Here is a 12,300-nt window from a genome sequence, read left to right as displayed (position 1 = left end):
GTACTGCCATAATTAAAGATGAATAGATTGGAAGTTTTTCTGAAAAAAAAAGATAAGAGTGTACACAAACAGAAACTTAAAAACAACATAACATTAAACATCAATCCATCTAAATTGTAGACTTAGGCACGAGACGTTATAAAGGACAGGACTTGCTAGTACCAGGAGAAAACATACTGAACCTGGATTAAAAGAAAATATACTTAGACCGATTCAACTAAACAAAGTCTGATGCCACATATATTTGTAAAAATCATGTTGATGAGACCAAAGGATATACTATTGTACAGATATCCTAAAATTTATTACCTTATGTTGACATCATCCAGATCCATCTATCTCCCCATCGGTCCAAGATGAGAAATCCATTGATGAATTTCAAGCCGCGGTGCGGCCAATCAAATGGACTCCACCATAACGACATGCACTCCACATGCCGGAAAAGTTGCGCATACAATTCATGGCGTATGCTAGATAAGTCGGTTACTGATGTCGTCGGACGGGCGTCTCTCTAGCGGCAAACGACATGCTTGCCACCCATTGACGGGGAGAATGACAAACTCGCCGGAGAAGATGAAAGGTGACAGTGTCGCGATGAGAGGAAGGCCGGAAGAAGAGGAATAGGATGAGTGTGCCGCCAAAGGTTGAGAATGTGGCGTGGGGGTTGGGTGTTTAATCGCATTAGGGTTTGGGTGGGCATATATAACACTTTGGGTATTCGTGTAGATGGTTGGATCGAGATCTAATGGCTATAGATCGGACATCCGTTTAATCTATTTTGAGTGGCTGTGAGTGGTTGGTGCATGTAGTTTTCTGAAATAAACCCTTATTTAATTGGGAATATATAATCCATTTTACCTTCACAATGGTCCCAGGGATTGGTATTTAGCCATCACGACACTCACAAATCATACAACATAATATGTGAAATATATTTTGTGATAATTTGATAGTCACGTGTTGAGCTAGGAAAAAAGGCACAAAATTAGACAACCAACGGGGGTAGGGGGTGATGTACCCCAGCCATTTTTTTGCGATGACAACGAGGCTATTCTCCTGCAGCTTGTACTTCTTCACCGATGTAGCAGTGTCCATTGTTGCGAACATGCCAAAAGTTTTATCTAGGATATGGTTCGCCACTAGGATTTTCAATCTGTTCACGGCTTCGACCATGGCTTCTTCTCCGAGACGTGGTCTAGCTCGATCTTAGCACAATGACTTCCCGACCACAGGATACAATGTCAGCCTGGCTCTGGCAGCGAAGCGGCAACGGCAGGCACTAGGATGACATGGTTGTAACTTCCTTATTTTGAGTGTCTTATATCATCAGAGGTCCTTCGATGTAAATCCAGTCTCTTTTATTCCCAAAATGAAATTAGACGAGTAGTTCCACAACATCCGTAAAGTACATCAAACAGTGCTTATCTTCTTCTTTTTTTCCTCTTTTTTTTTCTTTTTTTGCGGGGAATCATACAATGCTTGTCATGCAAACATAGTGTCACAACGGGAAATCAAGACCATGCCATGGCCAAACTGAGAATGGCTTGGTGGAAATACAGAAATTGGTACACAAGATTGGCAAGACATCAAGTTCCTACAGAGACATACAGATGGGCTTATGCAAGCATTAATCCTGACCGTCCAATGAAAGCATATGCATAACCAAGGACACCACAGGGTGAGATCTACTCATCACTAGAAGGGCAGTGCACGCTTTGCTGCGCCGCTTATGTTCTTGGGGTTGTACATATTTTATTTTTACGTGGTAATTTTTTTAAGTTGTGAAAATTATTTATGTGTTAGTTGGTTTGGCGTGTGTGTGTGTGTGTGGGGGGGGGGGGGGCAATGGAGTGTGTTCTTTTTAGCAGAGATGCTAAACCAATGAATAGACTTTACGAAATTATGATTACGGATGGATGTGTCAATTTATGGTTGGAGATTAGGGGAAGATTAGCCCAACAATGAGAATCAGGGAAGTGATTGATGGGATGATATTTGATATGAGCAATCTGTAGCGAATCGTCCGTGAGTGTATCATTATTTTTATTATTATGGTTTTTGGGTGGGTCTTTTTGACCGTGTGACTGGAGGGCGTCTTTTTAATTAATACAAATACATGAGAAAGTTACCTATGTTGTTTGTTGCTTGTGTTATGTTGGTGCTAAATGTGTCATAGGTGGCACTTCCTTTTTGTCAACGAAGGCCCACATCCAGGCACTTACCGAGGGACCATTCATCGAGAGATCTGACTATGAAGCCCAATCAATCGTGTATCCAATCCAAATTGAATACATCAATCGAATCATAAAAATTAATCAGCTTAATGAAATTAGAGATTTCATTGACACAATCATGGATTGATCGAGTCAAAATCAAGGCATTAAAATTTTAGCAGAGATGCTAAACCAATGAATAGACTTTACGAAATTATGATTACTGATGGATGTGTCAATTTATGGTTGGAGATTAGGGGAAGATTAGCCCAGCAATGAGAATCAGGGAAGTGATTGATGGGATGATATTTGATATGAGCAATCTGTAGCGAATCGTCCGTGAGTGTATCATTATTTTTATTATTATGGTTTTTGGGTGGGTCTTTTTGACCGTGTGACTGGAGGGCGTCTTTTTAATTAATACAAATACATGAGAAAGTTACCTATGTTGTTTGTTGCGTGTGTTATGTTGGTGCTAAATGTGTCATAGGTGGCACTTCCTTTTTGTCAACGAAGGCCCACATCCAGGCACTTACAGAGGGACCATTCATCGAGAGATCTGACTATGAAGCCCAATCAATCGTGTATCCAATCCAAATTGAATACATCAATCGAATCATAAAAATCAATGAGCTTAATGAAATTAGAGATTTCATTGACACAATCATGGATTGATCGAGTCAAAATCAAGGCATTAAAATTTTATACCTCAGTAGAATGGAAGAGCTCCAAAATTAGGTAGGATAGTGTATTAAAAAAATTGAATGAGAGAGCTCCTAGTGAAATTGTTGACCCGATCAAAATAAGGTGACCCAATTCCAATTGGAGACCTCAATTGAATGCGGGCTAGACCATAGTGTATTAAAAGTGTATTAAAAAAAATTGAATGGCAGAGCTCCTTGTGAAATTCTTGACCAGTCAAAATCGGGTACCCAATTCCAACTGGAGACCTCAATTGATTGTGGGCTCTTTAAAAATTAGGGAGCTTAGTGTTATAAAGGATTAATCCTGACTATCTTCACATTTTAACCTTGAACTTGCTTCTCCAGATGAGAGAGAGACAACTCTTTTCACTAAACCCTGTCTCATGCGTCTAAATATTTCTCAGGTTGCCCTGCTACAGAACACCGCAAAATCAGTCCATTACATATTTATTCAAACAATACTCATGGGACTAAAAAAAGATACAGTACTGAATTCTTACCATGGAAGTTTGCAGATGTAATGTATTACCATCGCATCTGCCTTTGCTGTTGTGCTCGGCGGTGCTGGTCCTCTCCCTGAATCCTTCGACAAGTTCCTCCCTCGGAGCGGCCCTACACCGTCCCCAAGCTCCGATATCTTGGCACCAAGAAGCGCAGCGGCAACCGATCCTCATCTGCGGAGGAGCATGAGGGTGTGGTGTGACTACTTGGGAAGGCTGACGGTTTCAGGCTAGGGTCAGCAACACCGGCGACGCGAGAGCATCAGGACAGCCAGGGAGGGTCGGCGTCGGCACACAGGGGCTCTGGCGTGGCAGAGCAGCAAGGCAGGAGTGCAGGCGGTTGGGGAACTGTCCTTGGCTTCAACTAGCTGAAAAATACAGAGGATCCTCTACCCATCCACAAATATAGAGGATGACAGGCTTGTTTTAGAAGGTCTGAAAATTTTAGGGACAAATGATGTCTACTATGCAACCTTCTTCTTGTAGACTCGTGTTGGGCCTCCAAGCGCAGAGTTTTGTAGGTAGCAAATTTCCCTCAAGTGGATGACCTAAGGTTTATCAATCTGTGGGAGGCGTAAGATGAAGATGGTCTCTCTCAAACAACCCTGCAACCAAATAGCAAAGAGTCTGTTGTGTCCCCAACACACCCAATACAATGGTAAATTGTATAGGTGCACTAGTTCGGCGAAGAGATGGTGATACAAGTGCAATATGGATGGTAGATATATGTTTTTGTAATCTGAAAATATAAAAATAGCAAGGTAGCAAGTGGTAAAAGTGAGCGAAAACGTATTGCAATGCTTAGAAACAAGGCATAGGGTTCATACTTTCACTAGTGCAAGTTCTCTCAACAATGATAACATAATTAGATCATATAACAATCCCTCAACGTGCAACAAAGAGTCACTCCAAAGTCACTAATAACGGGGAATAAACGAAGAGATTATTGTAGGTACGAAACCACCTCAAAGTTATTCTTTCTGATCGATCTATTGGGCTATTCCTATAAGTGTCACAAACAACCCTAGAGTTCGTACTAAAATAACACCTTAAGACACACATCAACCAAAACCCTAATGTCACCTAGATACTCCAATGTCACCACAAGTATCCGCGGGTTTGATTATATGATATGCATCACACAATCTCAGATTCATCTATTCAAACCAACACAAAGAACTTCAAAGAGTGCCCCAAAGTTTCTAACGGAGAGTCAAGACGAAAACGTGTGCCAACCCCTATGCATAAGTTCACAAGGTCACAGAATCCGCAAGTTGATCAGCAAAACATACATCAATTAGATCACGTCAATATCCCATTGTCACCACAGGTAAGCACATGCAAGACATACATCAAGTGTTCTCAAATCCTTAAAGACTCAATCTGATAAGATAACTTCAAAGGGAAAACTCAATCCATTACAAGAGAGAATCAAGAACATGAGAGAGAGAGAGAGATCAAACACATAGCTACTGGTACATACCCTCAGCCCCGAGGGTGAACTACTCCCTCCTTGTCATGGAGAGCGCCGAGATGATGAAGATTGCCATCGGTGATGATTTCCCCCTCCGGCAGGGTGTCGGGATAGGGTCCCGATTGGTTTTTGGTGGCTACAGAGGTTTGCGGCGGCGAAACTCCCGATCTAGGTTCTTTTCTGGAGGTTTGGGGATATATAAGAGGTGTTGGCGTCGAGAACAAGTCAGGGGAGTCCACGAGGGGCCCACAAGGTCGGGGGGGGGGGGGGCACCCTTGTGGTGGCCTCGGGACTCCTCTGGTGCATCTACGGTACTTCGTGGGCTTCTTTTGGTCCATAAAGAATCGTCATAAAGTTTCAGGTCAATTGGACTCCGTTTGATATTCCTTTCCTGCGAAACTCAAAAACAAGGAAAAACAAAAACTGGCACTGGGATCTAGGTTTATAGGTTAGTCCCAAAAATCATATAAAATAGCATATAAATGCATATAAAACATTCAAGATTGATAATATAATAGCATGGAACAATAAAAAATTATAGATATGTTGGAAACGTATCAACAGAGAACCATACAGAGGATCTGTTAGAGTGAATGTCAAAGGAAATAAGAAGTCGTGCGAGTTGCTTATTCTGGGGACAAAGTTCTGTTACATGAGGATCAGCAGCGGCGATACATGCTTGTCAGTTCAACAGCACACCTGGGAAGTAAACAACTACCCCTACACTTAAAGAGTAGGCTGTCCTTTAAACTTCCAATACCCCACAACCTCCATGCGAACTGCAGCATCTGCGAAAGGCCTCCCAAGCATCTGGTTAAACCAAACATTCGTAGTCGAAGCTTCAAGGATGTGAGATGTAGACCAAAGTAATGCGCCAAATTCAGCCATCCTGGTCATCCATATGATGCTAACACTGCAAATTAGTACTATATGTTGTATCGCAGGACATGAACATCACTTGACAGTCCACCACCATCTCCTAGTTAGCAGAGGCGGTGTAGGGATGTCAATCATCGTCTCCTTGTCCCTTGGAGTCAGGGGAACCCATCGGACAAGGTTCAGAGCCATAATGTGAACGTTAGTCCCTTGCCTATGCTTTTGGTAAGCCCAGACACCAGCTGCAACCCCACCCACAATGACCTGCACAATTTAATGTGTCAGGTTTTGAACTACCTACCCTAGAATCCTAATTGTACATGAAATATTTAAATTCAGGGAATTAGATACTTAAACAATTTAAAGTATTCAATTGTATCATTTTCTGTTGCAGATTTTTATTTTATTTTACTAAGCACGAACAAATGTAGTTCAAATAAGCATCACTGTCTGACTGTCTACAGAAGTTGAGATAAACAAGGGATCAGCTAGAAACCTGGGATCCTCAGTTATTGATTAGCTTCTTTAGAAATTCAGATATTTTTACATCCATTGGTGCAAATTCACTCAATAACTATGAAAGAGAATCATCAACATTTGTGTTAGTGCTGCCTATTACTTATGAACAACATCTTGACGCAAAAGTTTGTGATAATAGATGGGTTCACCAGGGCACACAATGCATGCATGAAACGAACAAATAATGTGCTAAGAAGTGCAAGTAATAATACTTCTAGTACAATAAAAGCATGAATATCATCACTACTACAAAAACAGCTATAGCCAATATGGACACTAATGGCGCACTGTACATGTGGTGCGCCATTACTAAATACTAATGACGCACCATGTGTTGGTGCGCCATTAATGTGCAAATACTAATGGCGCACCACACCCACGGTGCGCCATTAGTAATTTTTTTTTTCAAAACTACTAATGGCGTGCCGTGGGAGTGGTGCGCCATTACTAGTTGAACTACTAATGGCGCACCACTCCCACGGTGCGCCATTACTAGTTGAACTAGTAATGGCGCACCACTCACACGGTGCACCATTAGTAATTTTGTTACAAATTTTGTTTCAATTTTTTTTGAAAAACTACTAATGGCGCACGGTGGGGGTGGTGCGCCATTACTAGTTGAATTACTAATGGCGCACCACCCCCACGGTGCGCCATTAGTAACTTGGCCCATTCCACCGAATGCACCCCCCCTGTGGACCGCCTTTTCAGTTTTAAAAAAAATAAAAGAAAATGATGAAAATGTCAAAAAAATAAAAGAAAATAAGTTTCCCATGTGATATGTGGTCTAGTTGTTGGGAAAATTTACAAATATGAATTTCGACTTTATTTGCAAAATCTCTCTGGAATTTGTAAAATGGGCATAACTTTTGCATACGAACTCGGATTAAAAAGTTTTATATATGAAAAATCATCTACTCGAAAAGTTACATAAGAATTTAACAGAAAAAAAGATACGGGGCTTTCAAGATCTAGAGGCAAAAAAATTCAAAAAATTTCAAACTTACTAGTGGCGCACCGTTTGCTAGGTGCGCCACTAGTAACAGAAAAAAATATTGGTTTTGAACTTTTTTTAGAATTTCTTTTCAAAAAATGATTCGTAATATGACAGGGAAGTTTGAAATATTTTTCAAAATTTCATCATACTCATGAATATGAATAAAGTCCTAGACATCAACAAGGTTTAATAGGATTGATATGATAGATATATCAATAAGTGGCTGTTAAGTGAGGTGGTGCTGGGGTTGGATAGAACTGCGAAGTTAAGCGTGCTTGGGCTGGAGTAGTGTGAGGATGGGTGACCTTCCGGGAAGTTTGACCACTTAGTGCGATTTGACTTGAGATTAAGCCATAGTGACCCGAAATTAAGAAAAAAATGAAAAAAAAATTACCAGATACTAATGGCGCACCATTAGTAAAAAATACTAGTGGCATGGTACTAGTAGCGCACCAGTAGTGCGCCATTAGTAGGCAAAACTGGTGCGCCACTAGTAGGCCTTTTCCTAGTAGTGCATGTTAAATTTGCAATTAGGCTCACCGGCGATAACCATATAGTGGCAGTTTGAATATCAAATTTAGGGGCATATAGAACTGTTTCTCCAAAGTTGTCTTCTATTTTTTTGTATATCTCCTTATCACTCTTGCCAGATTTTATTTCATCGCGAATTAGCTGCAAAAAAATACACAAATGTGATTACCTGAGCCATGAAGCTTCCATGACATACTGCGTGTCTGGCAATAATATTTCAATCCTTTAAAGCATATAGAACTAGGGCATTTATTTATGTCAAGAACTCAAGATTAAATATTGCATGTATACATAGTGCATGGTGCAAATAAATTGCTTGTGCACCAGACAACAGTGTTCCTGTGCACCAATAGGGAATGTAAACTTAAGATAGCTGAAAAGGCATACTAGGGCAAAAATATTATCAAGGTCTTAGAAACAGTCAAGTCAAAAACACATAAATATATAATCCAAGAACCAAACCAGCTGTGGCATTTCCAAGATCATCTTTGTCATTACAAAAATAAGTATAGACAGATAGAGTTCTTTTAGATAAATATTTATAATACCAAACATCATTCTAGTTTCTCAACGTTATTTTGCAGTAAACCATTGGGTGCCTGTGAACATCTTTGAGTAACGAGATAATAGCTAGTCCATTTCTAATCAAATGGTTAATTCGAACACAGTTAGGCTTGGGTGAGATCAAGAGATCAGCAAAGCAAAGGTTGGATGCTGTGGAAGCATGAAAAAACATAAAGGCATAAAAAATCTCTGCTACTAAAAGCTTGACAACTAACTGGATGGAGAAGGTCAAGCAACTGATCATTACGAGGTATATAGAACGGAAAAGTACCCTTCTAAGGAGAACTGCAACATCTGCTTGTGAATCTTCAATGGACTGGCTGCCACACTCAGTGCACCGGACATTGTGGCTAATATTTCTTGCACGGTCTTCAACGATCTGCCGCTGCTTAACATCCTCCTCGGTGGCCATGATACTGGATAATATGATTTGTATTAACTGTAACAAAATAGTTGTATATCTCTACTATTAAAGGGGGATCGAACGTCGTGATGGTTCGACCTCGATCGATCCCCCTCCCTTCGTCGCCCGAACTGCCACACGCACGCAGCAGCCCACCAACTCAGCCCACGTACGAAAAATCACCAACTCAGCGTCCGCAAACAAAAAAAAATACACCAACTCAGCCCACGTACGAGATCCACAGTTCTACACACGAACGACAAGTCCATGGGACCCCACGATCGCCCCACCCACGAACGAGGACAAGGTCCATCGACCAAAAATCAAACTTCTTCCTGGCGTACGAGCTCCATCCACACGCGAACGCACGCCGCCAAAACAGAAACGCGAGCTGTGGGAGCTGCAGCCTCTGCTGATCGCCTCGCTCACGGCTGTTTCTGCGTCATCTCCTGAGCCCGCCTACCGTCTTCTTCCTCTCCGACGGCAAAGGACGGATATCGCCCATCACGCCCTAGGTTTGCCATCCTAGACTCCTGTTCAATACTTCATAATGTTAGTACTCAGATTGCATCTTTAACTTTTACTCCAACTACATTAGCACTTATTCCGCAAAGTTACAAAATCTAATGAGTTATGCGACCTGTTCTGTTCGCACGGTTAAGTTCATATATTGGAGACCCTGTTCCGTAAAGAATATTGCCCTGTTTCGTAAAGGATATTGCTAAAGTCCTATAGTATGTCATATCATTTATGTAATGCAAAAAGACTGCAGGTTCATTTTAGTAAGAAGAACATGAGTTGAAACTGTCAAAAAAATCTAGGAAATTCTGAAATTGCAGTATAAGATTAGGTAACCTCAGACCATGTTTACTTTTACATCATGGGAACAAACATGCCTCGCGACAGGAATAGTGATAGAAGGAAATACTTTCATTTAAGCTCACCTCCAAAATCCTTTATATTCCAGATGTCTTTTTCACACCATGTGGAGACAGACATCTTTCTCTCCACTCCTTCCCCTCCACCTTCATTCTTGTTGCCATGTCTGAGCCCTCTTTTTAAAAAATTGAACTTCTACAAAATCTTGCACTTTATAAACTGAAATATACAAACTTCAGCCGTCAACATATAACAATCATTTTAAAACCATATGCGAAGAACATGTCTATGAAAATGAACAAGTGAGTCCAAAAAGCCTGTTCAATGAGTCACCAGAGGTCATATCATTTTTATAATTCAATTCATATCATTTTTTAATGCAAAAGACTGCAGGTTTATTTAAGCTTCTATAGGACAGAAAGATGTCACAGGACACAGAGCATCTCTATGATAAAGGAAAAAAAGGTATGTGTATGCCAATCACATGTCTGCACATAAGGTATTCAATAAGCTTCACAACTTAACTTACATTAATCTTATCAGTTGTCGAATATGAGAGGACACCCAGATCACAACTCACCAATACACACCGACCACCATCTGGTTTTTTCATACGCGAACAAACAGGCACTACTAACTACAGTGTTTCGTCTTCCGATGATGATGACAATGTGCCCATGCAACTGCCTATGATGATTCCTATAGCCGGCAATCTCAAGGCCTTTCAGCCAGTGCCGCATGTGGAAACATCAATCGGTATCGCCCTTACACACAACTTTTTTTTAGTTTGCATTTATACATTTGTTAAAACAAAATGGTTCTTCAGGAAATCATTCTCGTGAAGGCACTTACTATGATCACCATGCATCACTTCGAGGAACAGAGAGAAGCATTGATCATAATATTGGTTCAGACATAGCACTTGGACTCGACACTGAAGACACTGTCCCCAAGCACATTGCTTCAAATGATATCATTAAATCAGATAGAAAACAGAAAAGGCGAGACCAATATATGGCACGGCGAAATAGATTAACACCTGAACAGAGGGAGGAAATCAATGCACGTCGCAGAGAAGCTAGGAAAAAAGACAGAGGAGGAGAGGACTGCCCGTCAAAGAGAAGCCAAGCAACGAATGACACAAGAGGAGAAGCAGTAACACCCTTAGAAGGGCGGCCTACCAAAATATGTCAGTCCATGACAACCAAGAAACAAACACCCGCCGAAGAACACGTCTGCAAAACAAATCACCTAAGGAGAAGTAGAACATGTTAGCTCAGCGCAAGAAGAGACTCGCGGCTAGGCGCAACACCCCTTGCGCTGAATCCATCGCAATGCCGCGCCCTGATGCAGGTACCTTAGCTACACCCAACCTGATGTCGAGCACTCATGCGTTGGCATTCAGAGAATCCGAAGCTTCAGCTCCTGCCCCTGCCCCCCGGTTTGCGAGTAAGGCTGGGAACAACTTCGAATCAAACGGTAATCCTTCCATCTTTACTCTACTTGTTCTGTCCATGTGCATTGAACCAGTATTTAACGGCTCCACAACGGTGCAGGCAAGTACCTTAGTCGTACCCTGGATGATAATGATGCCCCCAGCGAACTCATAAATCCCTCGCAGCAAACCAATGATCACCAAATAGACGACCAGCAGAATCAAGCCCGGGAGCAGAGGCAGGAGAGCAGAGCACAGCGTAGGGCTCGGGAGCGAGCTCACAAACAAAGTATTACAACAAAGAACATTCAAGGGAGTGCCTTAAAACGAAGAGCGCGCGGGAAAAGCATACCAGAAGGTGAGAAGTCAGCTTTGCTAGATCGTCGTAATGCAAGCTTTCAAAAAAAGCGGAGGCCTTCAGGCCCAGATGCAAGTACCTTAGATGTGAACAGAACAACAACAAGCTCAGAAGCACCGCCCACAGGAGTTGCTTCACCGGCTTCCTCCCCTTCATCAAGCATGCCATCGTACACCATCGGAACCAATGGTAACCCTCTCATGTTTACTCCCCTCCTGGTGTGCACTCACAATAAAAACCATTACTTACCGGCTCAACAATGTTACAGCTGACATGGAGGCCTTCCTTAGCGGCATCATGGACGAGAATGCACTCTCTGGTGACCTCATGGATGATGAGTACTACTTATTTGCCGGTGAAGGTACTCCGAGGCGCCTTTCGCTGCTCATCCCTCTATATTATTGGTTTATGATGTGCATCCCATCGTGACTTGTTATATCTCCACAATGCTTGCAGCATCCGACACTGATAGCACGGACCTCGATGAGCCCATAGAATCCTCCAACACGGGATCTATCGACCTAGATCCTTTCAACTATGTCTACTCGAACATCCTAGACAGCACACACATCCTGAAGCACGCGGAAAACTGCGAGCATTGCAAGGCCAAGAAGTTCCAGTACGAGACTGACGGCTTCTGCTGTCGGAACGGGGAGATTGAGCTAGCTGAACCCGAGCCTATCCCAGAGCTGATGAGGTTATGGTCTAGCGCGGATGCAGACTCTCGGCATTTCCGGGAGAGCATTCGGTTCTTCAACGGGCACTTTGCCTTCACTACCCTTGGCGTCAGCCTAGACAACAACTACACAAACATGAAGTCCGGGGTGTACACGTTTCGGGCACATGG

The 12,300-nt window shown here is 42.1% G+C and overlaps 1 protein-coding gene across 1 annotated transcript; it reads right to left on the bottom strand.

Annotated features, from left to right (window-relative positions):
- Positions 1-5,845: 5,845 nt before the first annotated feature.
- Positions 5,846-8,790, bottom strand: LOC123171559 (cytochrome c-type biogenesis CcmH-like mitochondrial protein). Its single transcript, XM_044589015.1, has 3 exons — positions 8,650-8,790; positions 7,824-7,955; positions 5,846-6,031 (listed from the first exon to the last, which is right to left on the bottom strand). The coding sequence occupies exons 1-3, from the start codon at positions 8,788-8,790 to the stop codon at positions 5,846-5,848; spliced, it is 459 nt and encodes a 152-aa protein (XP_044444950.1).
- Between the last annotated feature and the right edge of the window lie 3,510 nt (positions 8,791-12,300).

The sequence above is a fragment of the Triticum aestivum genome, chromosome 1D (genome assembly GCF_018294505.1).
Source record: "Triticum aestivum cultivar Chinese Spring chromosome 1D, IWGSC CS RefSeq v2.1, whole genome shotgun sequence".
Lineage (NCBI taxonomy): Eukaryota > Viridiplantae > Streptophyta > Magnoliopsida > Poales > Poaceae > Triticum > Triticum aestivum.
This window is presented reverse-complemented; position numbering and strand designations above follow the sequence as displayed.